Source organism: Ipomoea triloba, chromosome 1 (assembly GCF_003576645.1).
Source record: "Ipomoea triloba cultivar NCNSP0323 chromosome 1, ASM357664v1".
Taxonomy (NCBI): Eukaryota; Viridiplantae; Streptophyta; class Magnoliopsida; order Solanales; family Convolvulaceae; genus Ipomoea; species Ipomoea triloba.
The window spans coordinates 2552114-2578370 of NC_044916.1; the positions used below are offsets into that span (position 1 = coordinate 2552114).

At 36.2% G+C, this 26257-nt stretch overlaps 2 protein-coding genes across 3 annotated transcripts; both read right to left on the reverse strand.

The window, feature by feature from the left end:
* Positions 1-1258: 1258 nt before the first annotated feature.
* On the reverse strand, positions 1259-8664 carry LOC116025283 (phospholipase A I-like). Of its 2 annotated transcripts, none has more exons than XM_031266474.1 (18): positions 7842-8664; positions 7403-7550; positions 7102-7180; positions 6846-6999; positions 6525-6734; positions 6198-6443; positions 5917-6079; positions 5576-5836; positions 5337-5458; positions 4849-5010; positions 4597-4765; positions 4330-4466; positions 3730-3868; positions 3359-3559; positions 2776-3247; positions 2484-2700; positions 2301-2390; positions 1259-2075 (listed from the first exon to the last, which is right to left on the reverse strand). In XM_031266474.1, the coding sequence occupies exons 1-18, from the start codon at positions 8388-8390 to the stop codon at positions 1623-1625; spliced, it is 3972 nt and encodes a 1323-aa protein (XP_031122334.1). In that variant the 5' UTR covers positions 8391-8664; the 3' UTR covers positions 1259-1622. The 2 variants fall into 2 exon arrangements, with proteins under 2 accessions (XP_031122334.1, XP_031122329.1); XM_031266469.1 differs by having other exon boundaries at positions 4849-5028.
* Positions 8665-12319: 3655 nt separating this feature from the next.
* On the reverse strand, positions 12320-23881 carry LOC116031858 (probable LRR receptor-like serine/threonine-protein kinase At3g47570). Its single transcript, XM_031274186.1, has 5 exons — positions 23215-23881; positions 22204-22884; positions 21016-21264; positions 13183-15345; positions 12320-12687 (listed from the first exon to the last, which is right to left on the reverse strand). Exons 1-5 carry the CDS (start codon positions 23879-23881, stop codon positions 12320-12322), a joined length of 4128 nt encoding a protein of 1375 aa, XP_031130046.1.
* Between the last annotated feature and the right edge of the window lie 2376 nt (positions 23882-26257).

The window sequence follows — 26257 nt, forward strand, 5'->3', positions numbered from 1 at the left end:
TAGTCACTTTAAACGAACAGTGTACAAAGAAAGCTAATTAGTAAGTTATCTTCATTTCACTTGTTCGTTATCTTATCTAAAGAATAATAATGGAGCTACAAAAAACACAAAATGTTTTTTTTTTTTTTTTTGTTGTTGTTGTTGTTGTTGTTGTTGAAAACAAACAACGAACGTTAGGCACTGAATTTGGTGTCTAATAAAGGATACAAAATGAATTAACAAATAAAAGTAGGGGCAAAACATGAATAAAAAATCTACCCATAAAATGGTGTGGATGAACAGTGGTGTGCCATATTTGACACAACGTTATCTACAACAAATTGATATTGATATTTTGTCGTCTCGTTGGAGATGGCCTCCATTGGAGTTGAAAGATAACAAATTTGTTTGACAATTTGATATTTTGTCATCTCGTTGGAGATAGCCTCCATTGGAGTTGAAAGATAATAAATTTGTTTGACAATTTGATTATTTTGTCGTCTCGTTGGAGATGGCCTCCATTGGAGTTGAAAGATAACAAATTTGTTTGACAATTTGATATTTTATCGTCTCGTTGGAGATGGCCTTAGAAATTTGCAACAAATGTTTTAATGCCTAGTTAACATTTTTAAAACAAGAGATGAATTGTCTATGAAAGATCAAATTAATGGATATCTATAGAGAACAAAGCATGACTATAGACTTCCTTGTAAATGCTTTCCTTCAAATTGATTGAAGAATTCAAATCCATGATGTCTTCCTTGTAAATGTTTTCCTTCAAATTGATTGAAAATTTCAAATCCATAATGTGGTACGCATAATTTGGTATAAAAATTGATTAAATGACCGAACTGATAAAATTCGGTTAGTCAATGTCGATTACCCGAATTATATGTGTATATAATTCGAACCTATGCCCTTTGACATAAAGTTAGCTTTGATATCAAATTGAAGCATGTACTTCATCTCAACTAAAAGTCTGATAATTGAATTATACATTTATATTTATATTTATATATTATATATGCTCAACAGTAATGACTATTTTGTGGTGTGAAATTATAAATTTACAAATTTTATTTATAAATTTCAAAGGGTTTTTAATTTCAGTTCGATTAATAGTTAAAACATTTAAAAATTCAGTTAATTCTTCTTGATGAGCTGAATGTTTGAGGTTGAGAATATTGAATAGATAGTGTGTTTTAACTCAAAAAATTAACAACAAATAATAATAATAATAATAATAATAATAATAACAAACAAACAGCAACAACAACAATAAAAAAAAGTCATATTCAATTTAACCCTGATTATTGTATAATATACTCAAAATTGAACAATTACTCCACTCGTTTATAACTTATAATCCAAAAATTTCTTCTCGTAATATCTCACACTCTATAGTGTTCTTTTTTCTCCTCTATGACATTAATCAAAGTTCCCTTTTCTGTACTCTTTGAAAATACAAGCTATGGTGCTCTTTACACAGTAGTATAACTGGGGAACCCCCCACAGAAGCCTTAATTTAGACAACAGAATTAGGAATAGCAACGGGGCGGGTAGAGACGGGGAGTATACTCCCCATCCCTGTCCCCGCGGACCTTTCCACAACCTTTGGGACAATGGCAACTCAACTGATGAAACTATGTTACACTGGGGAGATGGCAGGAATACCTCAGGGCACGAAGCGTGGCAAGAGATTGTTTTAGGGCATCGTCTATCCTCGAACCGCCCTGGAACAAAGAATCATACAGCTCACAGACGAACTGCGACAACTGGCCCTCGTCGTCATCCCATAAGCAATTTGCTCGCCCCCCTCCGTTTCTCTCTGGATCGCTGTCTTCCCAGTCGCTAGCTGGACTGGAAGGCTCGGTGCCTTCTTCATCTTCTATTTCTTCTTCCCCAATCTCAAATTTTCCATTCTCTAATGCGTTGAATTCACCTGAACCGTGAAAGGTTGACAACTGCGTTTCATCAGGCTCGGTGGAAGGGCATATAATGGCTTTAGCACCCGAGTCTAGAAATGCCTTGATTAAAGCTCGTGTAGGGCCATATATACCCGTGAAGATTATAATTCTGTCCCTCCAAGCTCCAACCTGGAAATGAAAAAGGCATCGCATAGAAACAGTTGAGACACCGGTGATTTTTTCATAATTCGAATGAACTTTTCGGTTTCAGCAATTCATGGAAGAATGGATTGTGGTTAGAGTATGAATGCACCAGCAAAATGCAGTAGCATAGAACTATGTGACTAATAAGCATTGTATAACCTATGCATATATATATATAATGTATAACAAATATAGTATCAGATAACATACCATCCACCGAATGTCGTCTGGGGTTAAGTGTATCGAAGGGACTGTTCTACGAAACATGTATGCACCGATTTCTTGGTCATCTTCCATGACCTTCAGAAAACATCAGAGAAGTATTAACTTGCAAGCGGCTAAAAACAAATGACTTGCCCGAAAATAAAAGGTGGGTGTGTCAGCAAAGCATACTTGAGTTTGTCGCCCTATATAACGGTGAACAACGCCTCCAATTTGGAAGAATGGTCTAAATGAAACCAGATCCGCAACAGTTGAGATACCGTTGATGACTGATGCATACTTCCTCCTCCGACCTCGCAGCATTGACAACAAGCTAAATTTGACGCTCTTAAGAAATTTCTCCGCAAGCTCTCCTGGTTCGGCGACTACAAATACATCATTCTGCCAACTACAGCATAAAAATACAAAAGATTAGAGATGCAGTGGAAACTTCAAACAGGTAAACATTGATGGCAGCTCTAACCTCATTATGGAGCCAGACATGTCATTTTGCAGTGCCAAGTGCACAACTCCAACCTGGGGTGAATTCTGTAATTTTTCATACAAAGATCGGATGGGCATAGAAAAGTGTGGGCGTTTAGCAGGTGACTCGGGAGGCGATAAACCTGTTTTTGCAGACTGAAATTCATCCAAGCTTAAAGGCGGCACTAAATCAATTCTACCAGCCCTGTGATGCCCAAAATCAGGACTGTATACGAGAGGGCTTGATGGGAAGCTCCCAGTGAATAAAGGGGATGCAAAGGGTGTTGGGAAACTTGATCCAGTGGCTTTTACAATTCCTGATATACCATTAAAACTAGATAGCCTTATCCCATTCCTGTTACAAAACGACTCAAGCGAGCGAGCATGGTGAAATACTCTTCCAGAATCTGGGCTATTGGAAGCCTCCACAAGGAGGACACTCCGCCTCCAACCTAAGGAGGGGCTACTCTCATCTGAAACCATAAATATCAGAGGTGAGACAGTAAGTTCAAAAATTTATCTTATCAATAAAATCTAGAAAACTAATACGGAGTATTAGAAAAGGATCAAGCATATAGTACCACCTTTTGAATTCTTTTCTTTGTGGAGATGTTGAGACTTTGAACTATCAAATAGTTTCTCATCATGTGGGCTTGCTAACAATCTTTCAATGAGATTTTTAAAAACAGCAGATGTATTGCGGATGTAATCATCTGTTGCAGCCTCCAACTTCAACCAAACCGCAGGATCTGTCTCATCAAGCTCCATATCGCAACGTTCATCAACTGCAGAAGAAGAATATTTAGTCTGCTAGGCATAATATGGTGATGCCAGCAATACTCAAAAGTCACCAGCTGCTGGTATCTTTAATAACTGCCAAATTTTCAAGACGTAATTGCCAAAGCAAAACTGCCTTTAACATAAAGTTCAGTGAAAATAAAACTATTAATTTTACCTGGATTGAAACGAAAATAATGCACATCAGGAAGAAAAGGAAGCAGTGTACTCAATGCTTCATCCACCCGATCAACAGAGCATGCACTCTCAATCAACACTTGACCAGTATCCAGATATCGCCATCCACCTTTCCTAACCTAATATAGCAGGAAGATAGATGCAAAGTACAAACAAATAAATGTAGATTTAAAGTAGAAAGGCAATATCAACAACTAGTACTATATTCAACCAAAGTACCACCAATAACAGCAAGTAAGCCCTAGCCTGGTCCATAAAACCACATGAGTAGTTATACAAGTCTAAGAATCGAAGTGCAAATACAAGGAAAAGCATTAAACAAAGAACTGGACAATCTGTACTGCATTTGCAGCAAACTTTTAGGACTGAGCCTATATTGGAAACAAAAATTTATCATGACTCACTAAATTCACTCCACTATGTTCAAAATGCTCAAATTGATATGTACTCGTATCTCTTTTATTACTCACAACTTATGACCAGAAACATGCTCAGAAGTTCCATAAAAATTCCCTAGAAAGGGAGAGATAGAAAGCAGATTTAAGACCTTAAAAGGGGGGTCTCGTATGTAACCAAATACCTTTGTCGGAACAGAACCACATCCAATTGAAACTAAGCAGTCAATTCTTGAGTCTGGCCATAATAGTTGTGCTTCTCGCATGGCAAAAACAGTAGGATTATTTGCTACAATAGCACCATCTTGCCAGCGATATACACCTGCAGAAATTAATATTTAAAGAAGAAACAGTGTGTAAAATAGCAGAAGATGCTCAACAAAAACCTTAATAAATAACCAACTTCAGGAGAAAGAGAAGGTGTCCAATTTTATGCTAACATAAGAAGGTACCATCAGAGAAATCATCAAGATAATATGGTGCAGCAGATGATGCACGTATGGCTTGCCAAACATGATGCTTGCAGCTTCCAATAAAGGCATTACGCTTAAATCCAACTTGAGCACCAGTAGTTGCTGCTCCCACACCCCCTATTGCCGGCTCTGGCGTACCAGGAGGGTACTGCAATCAAAATGAGGAAATTTCATAAAATGCTCCATAACTGACTTTTGGATCATTAGGTCATATGCTAATTCATATTAGACCTGATAATTTCGGAATATGAAGGGTTGAGCTGGTGACACGCTGACCAGAGTTGACACTACAAAAACTTTAGGAATTCCTTTAACTGCTGACTCTATAAGAAGATCTCCATCCTCATCAGTGCATATCTCCCTCAACAATCTCTCAAACTGATCAGCACTGTGCTGGAAGAAGATAACATGTTATCCAAATTTCATCCAAAAATAATTTAATAGCCATTTCTTACTTCTTAGCAAAACTTCCCCATGAAATAACAAATTCCAAAATCATTTTGAATTTTTCTTTTAAAAATAAAATTTCAAAACATTATCAAACACATAAAAACACATTCAAAGAATTCTATTTCTTTAGCGTGAAAATATCAGGCACCCTGATAACTTTTGTTTATTTTTTAAATATTAAGCATGCTAAAGAAGTAAGAGCCAATTAAAATTGCAATTGCAATCAAAATAAAAGAAAGCAAATAATTACACTAAATGCCATTACATACTTTAGATCCATGTACAACAACTCGGAAACTCTGAGATGAGCTCTTGTAGAGTTGATCCAGCTTTTCTCTCCAAGATGCTGCTTCATTGTCCTTTGGAACAGGTTCAGCAAATACGAGCTTTCCTGCAAAGAGCATCACAAAGGGGATGTATGGAGGAAAGATGGTTATGGAATGTCCATGATAAAACAAACAAAAACACTGAAGAGGCAAGAATTAAGTTTGTTGCAGAGAAAACACACCAAGATCCTTGTATATTTCTTCACATTTTTCCAAAGACATCAGCTTGATTCCAAGAGCGACTGCAAGCATGCCACCAGTTGATGTGCCACAAATAAGGTCAAAGAGCTCATGTATCCGTTTCCCAGTACCTTTCTCAATTTCCTTAAGAATTCTTACAGTTGCCAGACCTTTCATTCCACCACCATCCATTGAAAGTATGCGTAACCCCTGCTTGGGCACCTGTCTGACTCGAATAGCACGTCGTAGAACCTCATTCTCCCCTAATGTGGCAAAAAGTAAGTCCCACAAGATCCAAAATAAGATGCCAAATATAACAAGCTATTGTCTCCAGAAAATCAACCTAGAATTGCTAGAGCTCGAGCTGCAGCCTTGCTCACGCGTGGCTCGGATGAAGAAGTCAGGCGTAAAAGAAGTTCCCTTAAGCTTTCCGATGTAATAAGAACACCCCGGTTTTCTGAGCAGAAAGCTAAATTTCCAACTGCAAATAAAGCTAACCTTTGTACCTAACCAACAATAACAAATTTTTAAGATAAAAGGCAAAAAAGTAGGATTTTCAAAAAGATAAAATATCTGTATGTCTATTTGAATGAAACAGCAAAAACAACAATCATTAAGGCTTGCCTCAGGATTTTTGTGAGCACATAATAATTTCAATGACTTAAATACATCCTTGGTCAGCATTTTTTGAGAGACAGTATCAGAGGCAAAAGCCAACTTTGCTAATACTTGCAAAACAGATATAACTTCCTCAGGTCTAGAAGATCTAAGTACTCTTTCTATAGGTTGCATGATATCAGATTTCATTAACTGCATTGCAACAGACACATCTGAGGCAAGAGATGTAAGAGCAGAGCAAGCCTGTTCTACCTGAAAAAAATGATAATCAATTATACCTCAAATCTGAAGAAACTAAAACAAAAAGCACTCCTACAATTCAAGCTACCATACCACGTGCTGATTCTCACTAGTTATCATACTTATGAGCTGCCTTACAGCATTCTCATCTTTTCCAACAACTATACGATTTCCATCATCTTGAATTATCTTTGCCAGGGCAGATGCTAGCAGAGGATGGTGACAAGAAGAAAAGCGGAATATGAGAGAGAAAAAGGCACTGAGTTTATGTCGAGAAGCAACGAAGTAAGAAGTATTTTCCATCTGCAATGAATTCAAAAAAATTATATTGCCAGTTCATAAAGCCAAACCGATTAAGGGAAACGAGGGGGAAAATAAAAATAATAAACGGACTTCAGAAAGAATGATTTTTACCTCTATCTGCACATTAACTGATCTTAAATGGTCATCTGCCACAATCCTAATATTGGCAAGAGATAAGTGGCGTAATTTGTGCAATGGTAATATATCAGGAAGAAATTCTAGGGGATTACCAAATAGCCTCAGAACACGTAACTCAGTCATTGCCCTATCATTGAGCCAAAGAAAAAACAATAAACCTCAATAACAAATTGATATAAAGTCTATCAGATAAGTGAATGGAAGGTATTAAAAAAGTTGACAGAAAGACCTGAAATCAAGAAGCGGCCTAACCAACTTGTTGTGTTCAAGTGACAATTCAACTAGTCCAACACACTGTCTCAACTCAACTATTCAGAATTTCAAAGCACAAGAAGAAATGGCATTAGTGGAAAAACAATGAATAGGTTAGGTCATTCACATTATTATAGATTTATAGAAGAACTAAAAATTTGTCTTTTCTTTTATTTCAGTGCTTAATACAAACATAATGTATGTGTGCTTGCGATGAAGCAGTTCACACAGCTATATGTGTCCAAATCTATTACTACCCAATGCAGTTCCAAGCTTACCAGGGACAGAGACCAACATGTTGCTGTCAGCAGCTAGAACCTTCAAGTTCTTCAGCTCACCAAGCTCAGGAGGCAGAGTTGCAAGCTTGTTGTTGTCAAGGTAAAGCTTTTCAAGAAGAGGCAATTGGCTTATCTCTACAGGCAACCCCTGCAGATGGTATAGTATGGTATAAAAGACTGTCTGATCTAATCAAACTAAATCCAGAGGCAAAATCCTTCAGGTTAAGAAATAGACTGATCATTGGATCTTTAAAATTCGTACTACATAGTAATGATACAGTAGCATCAGGTTTCTACTGTATGTCTCATGAAATTCTCCTCATTGCCAAACTTTGGAAACTAATATAGCATATTAGCATTACCTATTTAATTGCATTTCCTTTACTCTGACATTATACCATGAAAAGAATAAATTAACCTGAAGGTAAAAGGAACTCACTGTTAGTCCAAGACCGGCGAGGCTAACAACAGTGACACTCCTCCAATGCTCAGCACAACAGCCCAATAGAGCTTCCCCATCAGCACCCGACCCGACTCCATTAGAGAAATTGGATCTCATCAACTTCAAGAGCACGCCCATTCCATCACCCTGCTGGCCGGAACCGCCAGCCCTCCCCATTATCACCCCTTGCAACGGCTCTATCCTCTTCATCACCCTCATCTCCACCCCCACCTCCTCGCCCCTCGCCGTCAATTCCACCTCCACAGTATCCTGCGGCGACGGCAGCGCCACCATCACCTGCGACTGAAGCTTCAGCGCCACCTGATCCTCATCATCGCCGGCATTCCAATCCAGCTCAATCCTGAACCCTAACTGCTGCCCATCCTGAAACGCCGCCGTCGGCGATGCGGCGGCGAACGGCGATGCCGCCGCCGAGGACGATCGCGATGACGTCGGCGTGGCGTCATCGAGGAAATCGTCGGCGCCGTAGCTCAGGGTCAGGTGAAAGACGTCCGATGGACGCTTCCACCCTAAACCCCATGACATTGCGGAATTACGACCTTATCTCCCTACAGATACTCAAGTGGCCGCAATCGGATCAATGGATATTGCACATTGCGAACCGGATCCGCGGATTTTACGGAGAACAAGACAACAAGTGTCTGATCGATATTAGTGTATGTATAATATATAACAGTACAGACAAATCTGGAGAAGTCGAGAGAAAATCTCTCTCTCTCTCTCTCTTTTTCTCTCTCTACTGCGTTGAGTCCATTTTTCCGTTTTTGTTTTCTCCGCAGGAACGGAACGGACCGGACGGTTTCTGATTGCAATGGACGCCGGTCGGTCTGTAAGAAAAATTTGACGACGATGTCGTATTTGACTTCTACTCCAACTTTACGACGTCGTTTGAACCACGGAGCTTTCACTTGAAAATGACTTTTCGACGTTTCCAAAATCTGACAAAGTCAATTTTTTTAACTGTCTTTCCTTTAGGATAGTACTGATAGCTAGGATGATTATCACCTAGGGATGTCAACGGGGCGGGGTGAAGGCGGGGGACATACCACCCATCCTCGCCCCCGACTTCCTTCCCCATTTCCCGTCCCCGTCCCCATTTTCGCCGGAGAAGAGAAAAATTCTTCATCCCCATCTCCACGGGGATTATTCGGGGAGGGGAAATCCCCACCCCGTTAATAAGTCATAAAAATATTTAAAAATTAAAAACATTAAAAATATTTAAATAAATAACGCATATATATTCATCTCTAACTTAAAGTAGTATTCAATATTTTACAATTAAACATGTTACCTAAATATACATTTCATGACAAACAATGAGAAATATGCTTCTAAAATTATACTTGGTATATATTATATACAAAGTAATACATGTGTGTGTTGTGTGACTATACGTATATATATTTCGGGGACGGGGCGGGGCGGGGAGAGTACTCCCCATCCCCGCCCCCGTCCCCGGCGGGGAATTTAAAATTGCCCCCATCCCCATCCTCGATCCCCTATTTTTGTCCTCATCCCCATCTCAGTAGGGGCAGGGAATCGGGTTCCCCGTCGGGTACGGGTACAATTGATATCCCTATTATCATCCCATCAGATTTAAGATTGTTTTTTAAGTTGTGAAAAAATATCAGTTTTAGTCCCTCAACTATAATATATGTATCAATTTTGGTCCTTGACTATTAAAATTTTCAAATTAGGTGCATGACTATTCATTTTGTATCACATTTGGTCCAGCCGTTAAATTTTCCGGCCAAATTTCCGGCGAAGTCACCGGTGACCGACTAATTTATTTAATTTTTATTTTAAAAATTATTTTAATACTCCGTAACTTTTAAATAAAAAAAAAACTTAAAAATAAAAAATAATAATAATAAAATAGAAAACGCCGGTCACCCCCGATGACTTCGCTGGAAATTTGGCCGAAAAATTTAACGGCAGGACCAAATGTGATACAAAATGAATAGTCATGCACCTAATTTGAAAATGTTAATAGTCAAGGACCAAAAGTGATACAAATTGAATATTCATGGACCTAATTTGAAATTTTTAATAGTCAAGGATCAAAATTGATACATGTATTATAGTTGAGGGACTAAAAATGATATTTTCTCTTTTAAGTTTAACAGAATACAATTTCTAGTTATATTGTCATTACACCATCAACAAAGTCAATGCCAAACACTATAGTTTGGGGGAATTGGAAACAATTTGTAATTCTACTAATTTACAAATAAGTTTTAATAATTTGTAATTAATTAAATATTACCTTTCTTTGTCATTGTACATTTTTTTAAAACTATATTACATGATTCTATTTTTTTTATTACATGTATTCCTATTCTATCATGAACAATATGTAATATTTATATCGTCAAATATTTATATTTATTATATATAACCGTGTATCGCACGGGACAATATCTAGTTTAGTATACTAGTTTATATATTAGTTGTGTGATTCACGGATAAAAAATTTTAATTATATATTTAAATAATAAAATTAAATATGAAATTATAATCAATTCTAGGCTTTGTCAGGCACATCTAATTAAATAGTTAGTTGAAAGCTGAAAAGTTAGTAGCTAATAAGCTAAATGATTGGAATTAAAGTCTTTGGTAAAATTAGCTGTTAAATAAGAGGATAAGTGTAAAAATACATAAAAGGGCATTTTATATATATTACTATGATTAAAAAAAAAAAAGGAGATTGATTACCTTGGATGATTACAATGCAATGGTGGTGAGTGTTATTTGTCTCTCACATTGATAAACACCTACGACAAATAATTGGGGAGAGAAGAATGTTTAGAAAAAATACACGATAAATACTGAGAGGATAAGAGTTTTTTTTTTTTTTTTTTTTTACGTAGATATTAGGAAAATTTAGATATTAGGAAAAAAATTTAGATATTATGAAAAAAATTACTGTAGATATTAGGAAAGAATAGATTCTTTATTGGCTGTTATATTACTTATATATATATATATATATATATATATATATATATACTAGTCTTTTCTATGTGCAATGCGCAAAAATATATGTCTAATATTTATATTTTAAAAAATAACTAACAAATTCTTATTAATTGCTCCGTAAAATCTAAATGAAAAAAATATAAATATGGCAAATAAAAACAGAGACAAATAGGAAAAAAACTACATCAAATATGGCGTAAATGAACAATGCAATGCTATATATGGTGCTGCAATGGTTATCAACGGCAAAAATATATGCCACGATACCGTCTTCGTTGCAGCTTTACCGTGTCAAAACTTACACCAAATTGTCGATTTGCCGTCTTAGTTCGAGATGGTCTTATGGTGACATTTGCATACTCAATACATATACCACATTAAGGGTATGTTTGGTTCATGAGTTTAGCTATCAGGAATAAGAATCAAAGTTATTGTTATTGTTTAATTAACAAGTTTTTAGAACACTATTATGAAATTTGATTACCCCTTCATTAGAAAACTCATTCCCTAATATAATAAAATAAGGGTTCCATTCCATTATTCGCTCTCCTAATTGGTAATTTGATTTTTAAGTCTGGGTTAGTGCTTTTAGTTTTTGTTTTATTTTATTTTTGTTCATATTGGTGTTTTGGATGTCTTTATATTAGAATAAATTGTCTTGGTTTTTTGTTCTTGTATTTTAAAAACATTTATTCCCATGGTTCATACATAACCAAACAGTAATATTGATAATCATTCAAACTTTACCCTACTACCAAACATGTAAAATACTTTCACCAAAACACATTACTATTATCAAATACGGAGTATTTGATTCCTACTCCCATTTCGATTCTCATGTGCGAACCAAACACACCCTAAGTGTAGCCAACAAGGAAATCATTTGTGGAAATTCACACATCTAAACTTGTTCAATTTTCAAATGTTAGTTGTAACGTAACATAAACTTAAAATGCCATCATCACTAGGTATAAGACTTCTAGATTGTTGGATCAAGAACACTTAGGAACACTTCTTCACTAGAGGAGTTTGTTGGAACATCTCTTGAAACATAGTATAACATTGTAAAATCAGATAAATACTTTCAGATATGTAATAATTATGTTTTTCTATAAGTATGATATTGAGTATTGACTCTCTTATTTGAAACAATAGAGTCGAACAGTACAAAACTACAAATATACGATTTTTGGGGTGATAGAAAATATAATATATTTATATTGCTTATATCCAAATTTATCTCTAGAATGTTCATAAAATATGAATGTATATTACGCATTCAATGCTAAGTGTTGTAGACATGAAGCAATAATAAATCAAGAAGGTTATCTTTCATCATCTTTCAGACACAGGGTCACATTCATTTATAGTCAATTGATAGAAAGTTATGGCAGTTTCAATTCCCATTCATAAAGTGGCTATGAAAGTACAATATCCAAATAATAAGCAAGATTTCAAAGCATGCAAAGTGCAAACTAGTTTATTACTAAATTTACAGAGACATTTTGGTTGAACTTTTGCAGTGCATGCCTAAGTCTTACTATGACATCTTCCATTTTGATCCTCTCCTCTGCAACATCAGATGTGCATTCCATAGCTAATCCCATCACCATCAAGAAACACTCCTCTATTTCTTGCCCAACACCTTCTTCTCTTGTCACTAAATTGGAGTCAACAATTTGCATTATTTCATCAGGCAATGAATCAGACACCCATCTCCTCATGGTGAAGTCTCCTTGGAAGATCTCATCTGTGGGTTTTTTTCTTGTGAACACTTCCATTAGTAAAATCCCATAACTGTATACATCTCCCATGGTGGATACTATTCCTGCAGAACCATACTCTGCAATTGTGCAAAAAATATGAACAATTATTACTGAGTTTATTACCGAAATGGTCCCTCGACTATTGTAAAATTACTAATTTGGTCCTCAACAATTTTTCTTGTCCAATTAAGTCATCGACTTTGAAAAATTGAACCAATTTGATCTCCAGTTTATTTTGGTGTTAAACAACCGTCAAATAAGGACCATATTAGTAATTTTGCTATAGTCCAAGGACCATTTCGGTAATTAATTTTTGACTGAAATGGTCCCTTGACTATAATGAAATTACCAATTTGGTCCCGATTTAATGGATATCAAACGGTAAAATAAACAGATGACCAAAATGGTTAAAATTTTCAAAGTTGAGGACTTAATTGGGCAAGAAAAATTGTCGAGTACCAAATTGGTAATTTTGCAATAATCGAGGAACCATTTCGATAATAAACTCATTACTACTGTATATATCCTAAATTACAAATTACAAATTAAATTAGAGAGTGATCTAAGTTCACCTGGAGCCATGTATCCAACTGTGCCCATGGTTTTTGTCTGTTGAGTGGCCTTATCTCTGTCTAGTAGCTTAGCTATACCAAAATCACCAACATGAACAACCATGTTTTCATCTAAAAGAATGTTGCCAGGCTTCAAATCACAATGAACCACTGGAAAAGAATGTCCGTGATGCAAATACTCGAGTGCATTCGCAATATCCATCATTATTCCCAGCCTTTGATATATATCTAGGAAATAATTGTGTGAATATAGCCATTTATCTAGACTCCCATTGGGCATATACTCCAAAATCAGAGCTTTGAAGTCAAGATTAGAACAACTGGTTATTACTTTGACAAGATTTCTGTGTCGAATATTCCTTAGCACTTGACACTCTACTTCAAAGCTTTTGATTGAATCTTGCACATCCAAATTGAAGACTTTTACAACAAGAACCAACCCAGCAGCAAAAGTGCCCTTGAACACTGAGCTAAATGTCCCCTTGCCTATCAAATTGCTCTCATCAAAATCTTCTGTAGCACCAAGAATTTCATAGTATGAAATCCTCTTGAGGGTAACATCATCAACTACATTTTCAACACGAGGCGCCCTTCGTTTATTTCTCTTCCGAAACGTAAGCAACAAAACCAGTAGAACAACAACAACAACAACAACCACAGATACAAGAGATGGCAGAACATACTTGCGAAATATGGTAGTGTTTCTTCGTTTTTCTTTACCTTCTTTGCATTCCATGACATGGAACCGAGAAGCTCCGCATAGTTTCTTGTTACCCATGAATGATTCGGTGCTAAATTTTGCAAAAGGTCCACCATTTGGAATTTTACCACTCAGATCATTGAAAGACAGGTTTAGATACACTAGATCTTTGAGCTTCTCCATCGACTTTGGAATACCACCAGAGAGGCTGTTATTAGATAAATCTAATGCTTGCAAGCTTATGAGACTATCAAATGATTGGGGAATAGGACCATGAAGCCTATTTGATGATAGAGAGAGATTAAGCAAATTCTGAAGTTGCCCAATGGTGTTAGGAATTTCTCCAGAAAATTGGTTGCCTGAGAGATTGAGGTATACCAAGTTATGCATACTTCCAATTTCATAAGGCAAGGTACCACTGAGTAAATTGGAGGATAAGTCCATCTCTAAGACATCCTTGTTATTCCAGAAGTCAAGTGGTATACTAGATGTAAAAAAGTTGGAACCTAGATATATTTTTCTCAAAGAATATAGATTTCCAAAACAACTTGGTATTTTCCCTGAGAGCTTATTGTCTCTAAGAGCCAATTCAAATAAGTCCTTCAAATAACACATGGTGTTTGGTATTGATCCCTCAATTTCAGTATTGGATATGTATAAACCTTGTAACCGCAACAAACATCGTCCTATTGATTCAGGAAAAGGACCTGAGAGCTTGTTGTCACTCAATTCCAAAACAAGCAAGTTGATAAAGTTACAAATTCCACTTGGAATGTTGCCTTTCAAGTGACAATCAGCAGCAACTAAGAATTCCAAAGGCAAAGATTTATTGCCTAAATCTAACAAGTTAGGTAGAACTGTGTTGAATGGATTGCCACTCAAACTAACAGTTCTCAAATTCTTGCATTTCAACAATGAAGTGAGTAGGCTTAGCTCATTAGATGATGGCTCATTTGTGAATTGGTTGTATTGTATGTGAAAGTGTTCAAGTTTTTGTAAATTTTCAATCTCCAAAGGTACATGACCGCTAAACATGTTATTCCCAAGCTCAAGTTCTGTGAGTTGGGAGGCATTTGATATGGAGCTGGGAATGGTTCCAGTGAATTGGTTTGCATCCATCAAAAGTGATTCAAGACTTGGGGATATCCAATGTCTTAGAGCTAGTTCAAGATTGCCATAAAGGTTATTTGATGTTAGCTCAATCGTTTGTAATGTAGAGATGTTGAAAATGGTGGATGGTATTTCACCACTAAAATTATTATTGCGAAGTGACAATCCTTCGAGTCTTGAAAGCTTTCCTAGCTCTAGAGGAACATTACCTTGCAAATTGTTGTCTCCAACAACAAAATCTTCCAAAGTCGATATATTGCCAATTGATGAGGGTATCATACCAGTCAAGTGGTTTTGGAAAACTATGAACCTTCGAAGGATGGACAACTCCCCAATTTCATTTGGTATAATTCCTGTACAATTATGTAAAAGTTTATGAGCCAATCTAAATTTACATCTTTAAACTTCTTTGGGCTAGTCTTTTAAAGTGGGTTGCTTTCAACCCGCTTCGATATATTTGGAATTGAATGATACATTATTTCTATGCATAAGGTACATTATTTTCAATAAAAGGTACATTATTTTGATGAATATGATACATTATTTTTATACGTAATGTTCTTTATTGAATGTGTACAAAATAGTATGAAAACACTTGACTTTTAATAGTCCTCGACTTTTAATTTGGACAATTTTAACACTTGACTATTAAAATCTTTTCAATGTTGGTCATTCTGTCAGAAACTAGTTAAGTGGACGTCAATTTGAGGGGTAAAAGTGTCTTTTGACCTACTGGGTGTATAATTCCTCTTTGTACCCTTCTGTACATGTGAAGTAAATAAAAATCCCTAACACAATGATGTAATCCTCCTCAAATTTCTCCAGGCTCGCGATTTCAAGGTAAAGGACTCCTTCGCCATGCTCAAAAGCGTTGTCGCATGGCGCAAGTAGCAATTCAAATTTGACGACTTCTTAGAAGAAGCGGAGTTGGGACAAGGCCTAGACAACGTTGTATACATGCACGGAGTGGACAAAGAAGGCCACCCAATCTGCTACAATGTGTTCACAGAGTTTCAGGACAAAGAATTGTACTAAAGCATCTTTCTTAACAAGGAGAAACTCAACAATTTCCTGCGATGGAGGATTCAATTCATGGAGAAATCCATCAGGAATCTTGATTTCACCCCTGAAGAAATCAACGCCTTTGTTCAGGTGATTGATCTTATTAGGACTCTCTGAGTTTGAGTCACGTTAGGACTAGCTATTCTACTCTACCTGAGACTCCCCTTGTATATATATCTCCTATTCCTCATCATTGTAATTGTTCAATTGAATCAATACAATATTCAGTTCTCATCTAGTATCAGCTAGCCTAGGTTTATTTTCCAATGGCTGACGGCTCTGTTAATTATTCCGAACGGACCGTTTCTGATGCAGCTATTTCTTCTGCGGTTTCTTCAGCAGCCGCTTCTCTGTCTGCTACGCATCACTATGTTAGCATTAAGCTAACGAACAAGAATTTCTTGTTTTGGAGGACGCAGGTTATTCCGTTTCTTCGTGGGCATGACCTCATGGGTTTCGTTGATGGCACGAACTCTTGCCCTAATCGTTTTCTTCCCGTTTCTGAAGGCTCCTCCGCTGCTGCTGCTCTACCCAACCCGCTGCATGCTCCATGGGTGCGCCAAGATCAGGCGGTCCTTAGCATGTTAATCTCTTCACTTTCGTCGGAAGTCATGTACCTCGCAATTAGTTGCACTACGTCGCGTGATCTCTGGTTGGCGCTTGAGCAGGCTCTCGCCTCTTCTAGTCAAGCTCGGATTATGCATATTTTTGTTGGCCAGCGTGGTAGTGGAGGTCGGTCGCGGTCTTGGCGAGGCGGATCGAATCGTCGCGGTGGGACTTCGTCGCGTGGCGGTGCTGCTTTCGCCGACCAGCAGCAGCAGCAGGGCGGTGGTGTGCAGCGTGGGCGTGGCTCGCATGGTGGTGGCAGGTCACGTGGGCGACGTGGTGGTAATTGGCAGCCTCAATGCCAATTATGTGGCAATTATGGCCATCTTGCACCAGCCTGCTTTTCTTTAATTGGCCGTGGACTCCAAGCTCATTTAACATATGCTGAGGATGCGCCGAATCTTGTGTCTGACTCGCATCTTTGGATTCCAGACACTGGGGCGACAAATCACGCGACCCCTGATATTGCTGCGCTCTCTACATCTGAAGAGTACACTGGTGGTGATGCTCTTCGAGTTGGTGATGGTACAGGTTTGCTTATTAGTCATACTGGTCATGCTTCTTTTTCTACCCCGTCTAAAGTATTTAGGATATCTGATATTTTACATGTTCCTGGTTTGTCTTCCTCTCTTTTATCTGTGCAACGCTTTGCAAAAGATAATAAAGTCTTTTTTGAGTTTCATCCATCCTTTTTTGTTGTGAAGGATATAGCAACCAAGGCAATTCTTCTTCGCGGCAATAGTTGCGGTGGTCTCTACACGCTGCCCATTTAGAAAAACAGTCCACGTGCGTTTATCTCGTCCCGTGCTTCCTCTTCTGTATGGCATGATCGTTTGGGACATCCTCATCAACGAGTCTTAGATCGTATTCTTCCTTTTTGTTCTGTTAGTGGTTCTAGTCGCAATAATCGTTGTACTTCTTCTTTGTGTTCTGCGTGTCAATTGGGCAAGTCTACTCGTTTCCCTTTGCCACGTGTAGACTCTGTTAGTTTGAATATTCTTGATTTGATTTATACTGATATTTGGGGACCAGCTCCTGTTTTGTCTTTTTCTGGTTATCGTTATTTTGTTCTTTTTGTTGATGATCATTCTCGTTACACGTGGTATTATCCTATGAAATTGAAGTCTGACTTGTATGCCATTTTTGACAAGTTTCGTGCCTTAGTTGAACGGTCATTTAATCGCAAAATTAAGGCTATTCAGTCTGACTTAGGAGCTGAATACAAAAAGTTACATACTGTTCTTCTTCAGTTAGGGATTAATCATAGACAATCCTGTGCCTACACTCATGAACAGAATGGTCGTGTTGAGAGGAAGCACAGGCATATTGTCGAAACTGGTCTTACTTTTATGGCTCGTGCGTCTGTTCCATCTCGTTTTTGGGACTTTGCTTTTGAAACTGCTGTTTACTTGATTAATAGAATGCCATCTAGTGTTTTGCAGAATTCCAGTCCTCATTTATTGTTGCATAAATCTTCTCCCTCATACTCTTTTCTTCGTGTGTTTGGTTGTCTTTGTTATCCTCACTTGCGTCCTTATAATCGTCACAAAATGTCATATTGGTCATCTCCTTGTGTCTTCTTAGGTTATCCTGAGTCTTTTAGGGGTACAGATGCATGGACTTAACGACTAATAAGATTTATATCTGCAGACATGTACACNACACAATGCATTTTTGAATGGTGATTTGGCTGAGACTGTTTATATGCGTCAACCACCCGGGTATGCTGATGCTCAATTGCCTGATCACGTTTGTCTGTTGAAGCGTTCCTTATATGGCTTAAAGCAAGCTCCACGAGCTTGGTTTAATCGGCTGCATACTTTTTTACTCTCTATTGGGTTTATAGCTTCAAAGACTGATGTGTCATTATTCTATTACTCTCGTGGTTCTGCATGTGTGTATCTTTTAGTATATGTTGATGACATTTTGGTAATGGGGACTGATGAGCTACTAGTGTCTGATTTACTCTCTAAACTGTCTACTGCTTTCAAAATTAGAGATCTTGGTGAACCTGGTTTCTTTCTTGGAATTGAGCTAGTCAAAACTAGCAATGGTGTTATTCTTTCTCAGCAGCGGTACATGTCAGACATCTTGAAACGGGCTGGAATGACTGATTGTAAACCTCTCGCAACTCCTATTTCTGCATCGAAAACTCCATTGCTTAATTCAGATTCATATGAAGATCCAACGAAATACAGGAGTTTGGCTGGTGCTCTCCAGTATCTCACAATTACACGGCCAGACTTATCCTTTGCGGTCAATCAATTGTGTCAACATATGCATGCTCCAACATTGTCTCACTGGGAGCAGCTAAAACGAGTGCTCAGGTATGTCAAAGGCACCCTCTCATTCGGCTTGCGTATAACTCAGTCAAATTCTAGAGAGCTTCATGCTTTCTCTAATTCTGACTGGGCTGGTTGTCCTGAGGACCGTAAATCTACTAGTGGGTATGCAGTGTTTCTTGGCACCAATCTTATCTCTTGGGTGTGCAAGAAACAGAAGACAGTTGCAAGATCATCTACAGAAGCTGAGTATAAAGCCTTGGCTGATGTTTGTGTTGAGGTAATATGGATCATGTCCTTGCTGCGTGAGATCAAAATTGATGGCATCCCTACTCCCAAATTATGGTGTGACAATCTTGGTGCTACTTATATGTGTGCGAATCCAATTTTTCATGCAAGAACTAAGCACGTGGAGATTGACTACCACTTTGTTAGAGATAGGGTTGCCAATGGAGATATTCAGGTTAACTTTATTTCCACAAAAGATCAATTAGCTGATATCTTTACAAAAGCTTTGCCTAGTCCTAGATTTTCTTTTCTTAGGGACAAGCTTCAGGTTAGTAGTTTACCCTGCGCTTGAGGGGGAGTATTATGACTCTCTGAGTTTGAGTCACGTTAGGACTAGCTATTCTACTTTACCTGAGACTCCCCTTGTATATATATCTCATATTCCTCATCATTGTAATTGTTCAATTGAATCAATACAATATTCAGTTCTCATCGATCTCAATAACTCTCCAGAACTTTTCTTCTTCAAGAAAGACTTTTGACAGGCCACCAACCGGGCCCTTCAGCTGCTCTAAGACAATTATCCTGAATTTGTTGCCAAACAGGTATATTCGCATGATTCGTTATTTGACCAGAATCTGTGGCGTATAGAGTTTAGGGATTTTGATTTATTTCACGTATACAGAGGGAAACGAAGAGGAATTATACACTTAGTACTTGAAAGGACGTTTTTACCCCTCAAATTGACGTCCACTTAACCAACTTCTAACGGAATGACTAACATTAAAAATATTTGGAATAAGGTTCAAATTGGCCACTAAACGTAACCTGAAAGTGCAATTAGGTCACTGAACGAAAAAAAATGTGCAATTAGGCCACTGAACACTCCAAATGCATGCAATTTCACCTGATAGCAAGTTACCTTCCATTTCATCAGGTTGCCTGCTTACATGGATGGTGAGTTGACATTTTAAAATATTTTTTAATAATAAATTTTAAAATTAAAAAGTAAAAATTAATTAAAAATATTAATTTTAAAATATTTTTTAATAATAAATTTTAAAATTAAAAAGTAGAAATTAATTAAAAATCCAAACACGGGAAATAAAAATATTTTTTAAAAAATTGACTCATTTTCCAGAAGTCATTTTTCTTGCTTTCCAAATGGACCCTAAATCAATAACTTTATATATGTATAGATTTTTAATATTTTTTAAAAATATTAGTATGGATCTAGTTTAAAATATCTATTTTTAATTATATATTTTTATGCATTAATTTTATTTTTACAAAAAGAAATAAAATAAATTTTTGTTGAAAAAAAAGTTATAAGGAAAAAAAAAAGGTATACATATTTTTTAAATTTTTTTTTAGAAAGTCAGGGTCTGCTTCTTACCATAGAAGACAACTGGAACGTAACCCAAGTCGCCTTTTCACCGGATGGAAAATAAGTGCATGTTTTGTTGGATGGAAAAAGTTTTTCAAGGAATTTTTTTTTTTAAATTTGAGAAAAATATTTTTCTTCCATCTTGTTTATGGAAAACCTTTTTCACCAGAAAATAATTTCCTTAATTTTGAGAATTTTTTTTTTTCTTCCGGGGGATTGTGGTATTTTGTTTTTTCATGGAAGTTGGAAAAAAGTATCACATGGACAATTTTAGACTTATTACTTTTATTATCATTATTATTGTGTAGCAACATTTTAATTTTTATACTCATTATTTCTTACCATTTCAATTGGGTGTTTCACTGCTCCAACCATTACGTTAGAAATTTCAACTCGATGCTAGTTATTTTATGAGATTACGTATATATGTACAGTTGCAATAAATTTTATGAAGTTACCTGTCAAGTTCATTCCTACAAGATAAAGCTCCTGAAGAGATGATATGTTGCAGATTTGAGCAGGGAATCTTCCGGAGAGTTGATTGCCAGACAAGGAAAGTGCTTTAAGTCTCCGACAAGTAGATAGAGCTTGAGGGATCTCTCCATGAATACGGTTTGTAGCGATATTCAGGTTCACCACATCCGGAAGGAGATAACAGGGGTCATTTGGAAGAATTCCAGAGATTTCATTATCCGCAATGTTGAGTACTAGTAAAGATGAAATATTGAAAATTGTCCAAGGCAAATCTCCTGTATTGAAGGACACTATATAAGTAGTGGCATTTTAATTTAATTTATTATATTGATCCAAGAATAGATATGAAAGGCATTAGTCGTATGTTACAATATAATATATTACTCTGTGAAAATTGGTATCCATCAATCATTATTGTGCGGACCATACTATCAAAAAATGTACATTCAGTATAAAAAAAATTTACTTTTAGTATATATTAAAAATGTACATTGTATTGAGGGGTGCACATTATTTGTGTACTGAATGTACATTATATTGTCTAATGTACATTTAGTATATTAAAAATGTACTTTTTGTTATGGTCCACACAATAATTTGTCCCTGAATGTATTGTATTACTCCATCCGTCACATTTTATGTGTCTGGTTCGATTAACGAGGCTTGACTGAAATTATTTTTAATTCAAATTTTCATAAAATTAAGTTTAGTGTTAGTATACAAAATTTATATATTTAGAAATTACACTAAAAGTATTATAAAACACAAAAAAATTAAATTTAAAAATGAGTACAAAATAATAAAGAAAATAAACAAAAAAGAAAGAGTTGGTTTCACCCATAAATAATAAGTAAGACATATAAAATGGGACAACAGGAGTACTAGAGATGAAATATTGAAGATTGTTGAAAGGCAAATCTCCTGCATGTATTATATTCAAAATTAAGGCAGTTATGTAAACTCTATTATTGTGGGAAAGAATTTCGGGAGAACCCGGGTTCGATTCCCACAAGTGACGATTTTCTCTGGACCAGTTCTCGGAGAGCGAACAGGAGTGGATCCGGACCGTTAAATGGACGGAGAAAGACCCAGTGAATTTACTCCAAAAAAAAAAAAAAAAAGTAGTTATGTAAATTGGTAGCCATATATGCATATATCTGCTACATACTGACCTGTCAAATTGTTACGAAGTAGTATTAACTGCTGGAGCTTGGAGAAGTTCCCAATTTGAGGTGGTATGCTTCCATGAAATTCATTATCTCCCAAGTCCAAAATCCTAAGTTCCATACATTTATTCAGACTTGATGGAATCTCACCACTCAATCCATTTACTGAAAGATTCAAGGCTCGTAACAGCCTGAAATTATCACAAAAAGTGTCCCCTGGAAGCGTCCCCGAGAGATGATTGGTTCCCAAATCTACTAAACGCAAAGAAGAAACGTTGTACAAAGTTGCCGGAATGTTTCCAGTGAGACTATTGTAGGACAAATCCAAAATCTGAAGTTTGGTCAAGAATCCAATGGTGTCTGGGATATGGCCATGGAAACTATTGGCTCTGATGTTGAGAGTTGAAAGGAATGAGAGGTGAGAAATCTCCTTAGGAATGGTGGCGATGAGGCCCAGATTGAAGAGATTCAATTGGGTCACTCTTTGGTGCTTATTAGCATTGCAAGTAACACCAATCCAATCACAATAGGGAGTTTGATGAGACCAGTTAGACAAGACGCCAAAAGGATCGGATGTTATTGTGGCTTTCAAGGCCAATAGGGCAGCCTTATCATCAGCAGATGCCATGCAAAGGGATAGCATTAGGGCAACCAAAACCAAACACCTTTCCATTGAAACCAACTGCTCTGCATGTGATGAAGAAGAAGCTCAGCTCATCATATATATATGTGTGTGTGAGAGAGGGAGAGAGAGAACCCAAAGATATATGCCTTCATGCATAATTGTTATACCATTGACTAGGTCCACATTGCATTGTGGACACTAGTCGAAAACAACATTCAAAGCAATGTAGACACTAGTTTAAAACGACATTTAAATTATGTGTATGCGGTTAACATATTATGTATTATTAGTTAATAAATTATATATGTCCCTACTACAATTNCCAAAAAAAAAAAAAAAAAGTAGTTATGTAAATTGGTAGCCATATATGCATATATCTGCTACATACTGACCTGTCAAATTGTTACGAAGTAGTATTAACTGCTGGAGCTTGGAGAAGTTCCCAATTTGAGGTGGTATGCTTCCATGAAATTCATTATCTCCCAAGTCCAAAATCCTAAGTTCCATACATTTATTCAGACTTGATGGAATCTCACCACTCAATCCATTTACTGAAAGATTCAAGGCTCGTAACAGCCTGAAATTATCACAAAAAGTGTCCCCTGGAAGCGTCCCCGAGAGATGATTGGTTCCCAAATCTACTAAACGCAAAGAAGAAACGTTGTACAAAGTTGCCGGAATGTTTCCAGTGAGACTATTGTAGGACAAATCCAAAATCTGAAGTTTGGTCAAGAATCCAATGGTGTCTGGGATATGGCCATGGAAACTATTGGCTCTGATGTTGAGAGTTGAAAGGAATGAGAGGTGAGAAATCTCCTTAGGAATGGTGGCGATGAGGCCCAGATTGAAGAGATTCAATTGGGTCACTCTTTGGTGCTTATTAGCATTGCAAGTAACACCAATCCAATCACAATAGGGAGTTTGATGAGACCAGTTAGACAAGACGCCAAAAGGATCGGATGTTATTGTGGCTTTCAAGGCCAATAGGGCAGCCTTATCATCAGCAGATGCCATGCAAAGGGATAGCATTAGGGCAACCAAAACCAAACACCTTTCCATTGAAACCAACTGCTCTGCATGTGATGAAGAAGAAGCTCAGCTCATCATATATATATGTGTGTGTGAGAGAGGGAGAGAGAGAACCCAAAGATATATGCCTTCATGCATAATTGTTATACCATTGACTAGGTCCACATTGCATTGTGGACACTAGTCGAAAACAACATTCAAAGCAATGTAGACACTAGTTTAAAACGACATTTAAATTATGTGTATGCGGTTAACATATTATGTATTATTAGTTAATAAATTATATATGTCCCTACTACAATTAACATATTATGTGCCTATAATATAATTAATAAATTGTGTATCTAGTGTTAACATATTTTGTGCTTTTAATTTATTGATGGGTACATAATTTGTCATCTGCCTGCATGCACATGCATGTTAACTGCAAGCACATAATTTGAATGAAAATTTTGGACTAGGATCTACAATGCAAGGTGAACCTTCATAGTATAATTTGCCCATGGTATAATTTGCCTATATATAAAGTCCAATCATTATTGTGTGAACCATACTGTCAAATAATGTAAATTCATTATAAAAATAATGTACTTTTAATATATTAAAAATGTATATTATATTCAGGAGATGTACATTATTTGTGTACTGAATGTACATTATATTGTATAATGTACATTCAGTTCACAAATAATGTATATTTAGTATATTAAAAATGTATTCTTTGTTATGGTCCACACACTAATATGCGATATAAACAATCCTAGTCTTAATACCATTGACAAATGGAGAGTTATGCTTTGAATACCGTTATTGACTTATGGAGAGCTATGCGTTGATTTTTTCTTTTGGTTGCAGTCTTGAATTGTTTGGAAAATAATTAAGAGGCGGCTGAGAGCTATTGAAAGCTTCCACCAAATTGGCCAATTGTAATAATTTTAACCGTTTATGATAATTAACATAGATTTTTCTTTGGTCATCTTATATATGATTTTAAAGAAATGACTTCACTTTGTTGTCGGATTTCCACCTGGAAGCCCGAATATTTTAATCCCTCTTCCTAGAAAAATAATTGAGGTTAGTGTATAACTAGTACGTAGGGATGACAATTTCACTCGAATTTATTCGGCATAGATCGAGATTTTTGGGTGATGGTAGGTGGTGGGTCGGGTGGGTCAAATCTCCTAGTCTACACTTTTAATTTAATGGAAATATTGTCAAATTAGCCCCTTAAGTATAGTGGATAACGCAATTGAGCCCCTTAAATTTTTTTATTAAAAAAAAAGTTCCATTAAAGCCCCTAAACCGGTAAAAATGTTCAATTGAGTCCTAAATGACTTGTTAGCAGGTTACTACTCTTTAGGCTGAAATTAAGTACAAAACTTTGTAATTTGCATAATATTTTGTCATGTTGTCAAATTAATTTGTATTTTTTTTCTTCAAAATATAATTAATTTTTTTTAAAGAAGCAAAAGCCAGCAGTTGAGGACTGCCGGCTTTTGTATTGTTTTTTTTTTTTAAATTATTTAAAATATTAAAATAGTTTTGTAAAATTATTTTAAATAATTTAAAAGCAATTATTTTATGTAATTTAAAAAAAATAAAAAGGAAAAATTGAACTTTTCATTTATAGGTTATAGAGTAATTGTAAAATTCGCCCCTTAGTGTTGGCACGAAAGGACGAAAACTGTAATGCCAACATAGAATTCGTCCCTGAGTATTGGTCATGCTTACTTTTCGTCCTTAAGTTATTATTGACATTGCACTTTTCATCCCTAAGTTATACTAAAATTGTAAGCTCCGTCCCTAATATTTTATTAGTAAAGGAACGAAAAGTGCAACGTCAATAATAACTTAGAGAGTTAGAGACGAATGAGTATGATCAAGACTTAGGGACGAATTCTACAATTATCCTATAACATGTAAACGAAAAGTGCAATTTTTCCTTTTTGTTTTATTTTTAATTGTTTAAAATAATTATTTTTAAATTATTTAAAATAATTTTACAAAATTATTTTAATAATATAAAAACAATTATTTTAAATAATTAAAAACAAAACAAAACAAAAGCCGGCAGTCCCCAGCTGCCGGCTTTTGTTTTGTATGTTTTTTTTTTTTAATTTTTTTTTAAAATTTATTTAAAAGCTATTAAAATCATTTTTAAAATACAAATTAATTGGACAGCAGGACCAAATGTGATACAAATTACAAAGTTTTACACATAATTTCAGCCCACAGAGTAGTAACCTGCTAAACAAGTTATTTAGGACTCAATTGAACATTTTTATCAATTTTTTTTTATACTTAAGGGGCTCAATTGCACTATCCACTACACTTAGGAGGCTAATTTGATACTTTTTTCTAATTTAATTGAATTTTTTGTGGTGGCGGTGGTAGTGACGTTACGTG

Bases quoted from the DNA above. Each gene is read 5' to 3' on its own strand.
- LOC116025283 (XM_031266469.1), bottom strand. From the start codon at position 8,390: ATGTCATGGGGTTTAGGGTGGAAGCGTCCATCGGACGTCTTTCACCTG. The intron at 7,181-7,402 runs GTAAGCTTGGAA...AATTCTGAATAG, and splicing joins CATGTTGGTCTCTGTCCCTG to TTGAGTTGAGACAGTGTGTT. The intron at 4,467-4,596 runs GTACCTTCTTAT...TAATTTCTGCAG, and splicing joins TCTTGATGATTTCTCTGATG to GTGTATATCGCTGGCAAGAT.
- LOC116031858 (XM_031274186.1), bottom strand. From the start codon at position 23,881: ATGGAAAGGTGTTTGGTTTTGGTTGCCCTAATGCTATCCCTTTGCATG. The intron at 22,885-23,214 runs GTCAGTATGTAG...CATCACATGCAG, and splicing joins ACTTCGTAACAATTTGACAG to AGCAGTTGGTTTCAATGGAA. The intron at 15,346-21,015 runs GTAACTTCATAA...ATAATTGTACAG, and splicing joins TGTAGGAATGAACTTGACAG to GAATTATACCAAATGAAATT.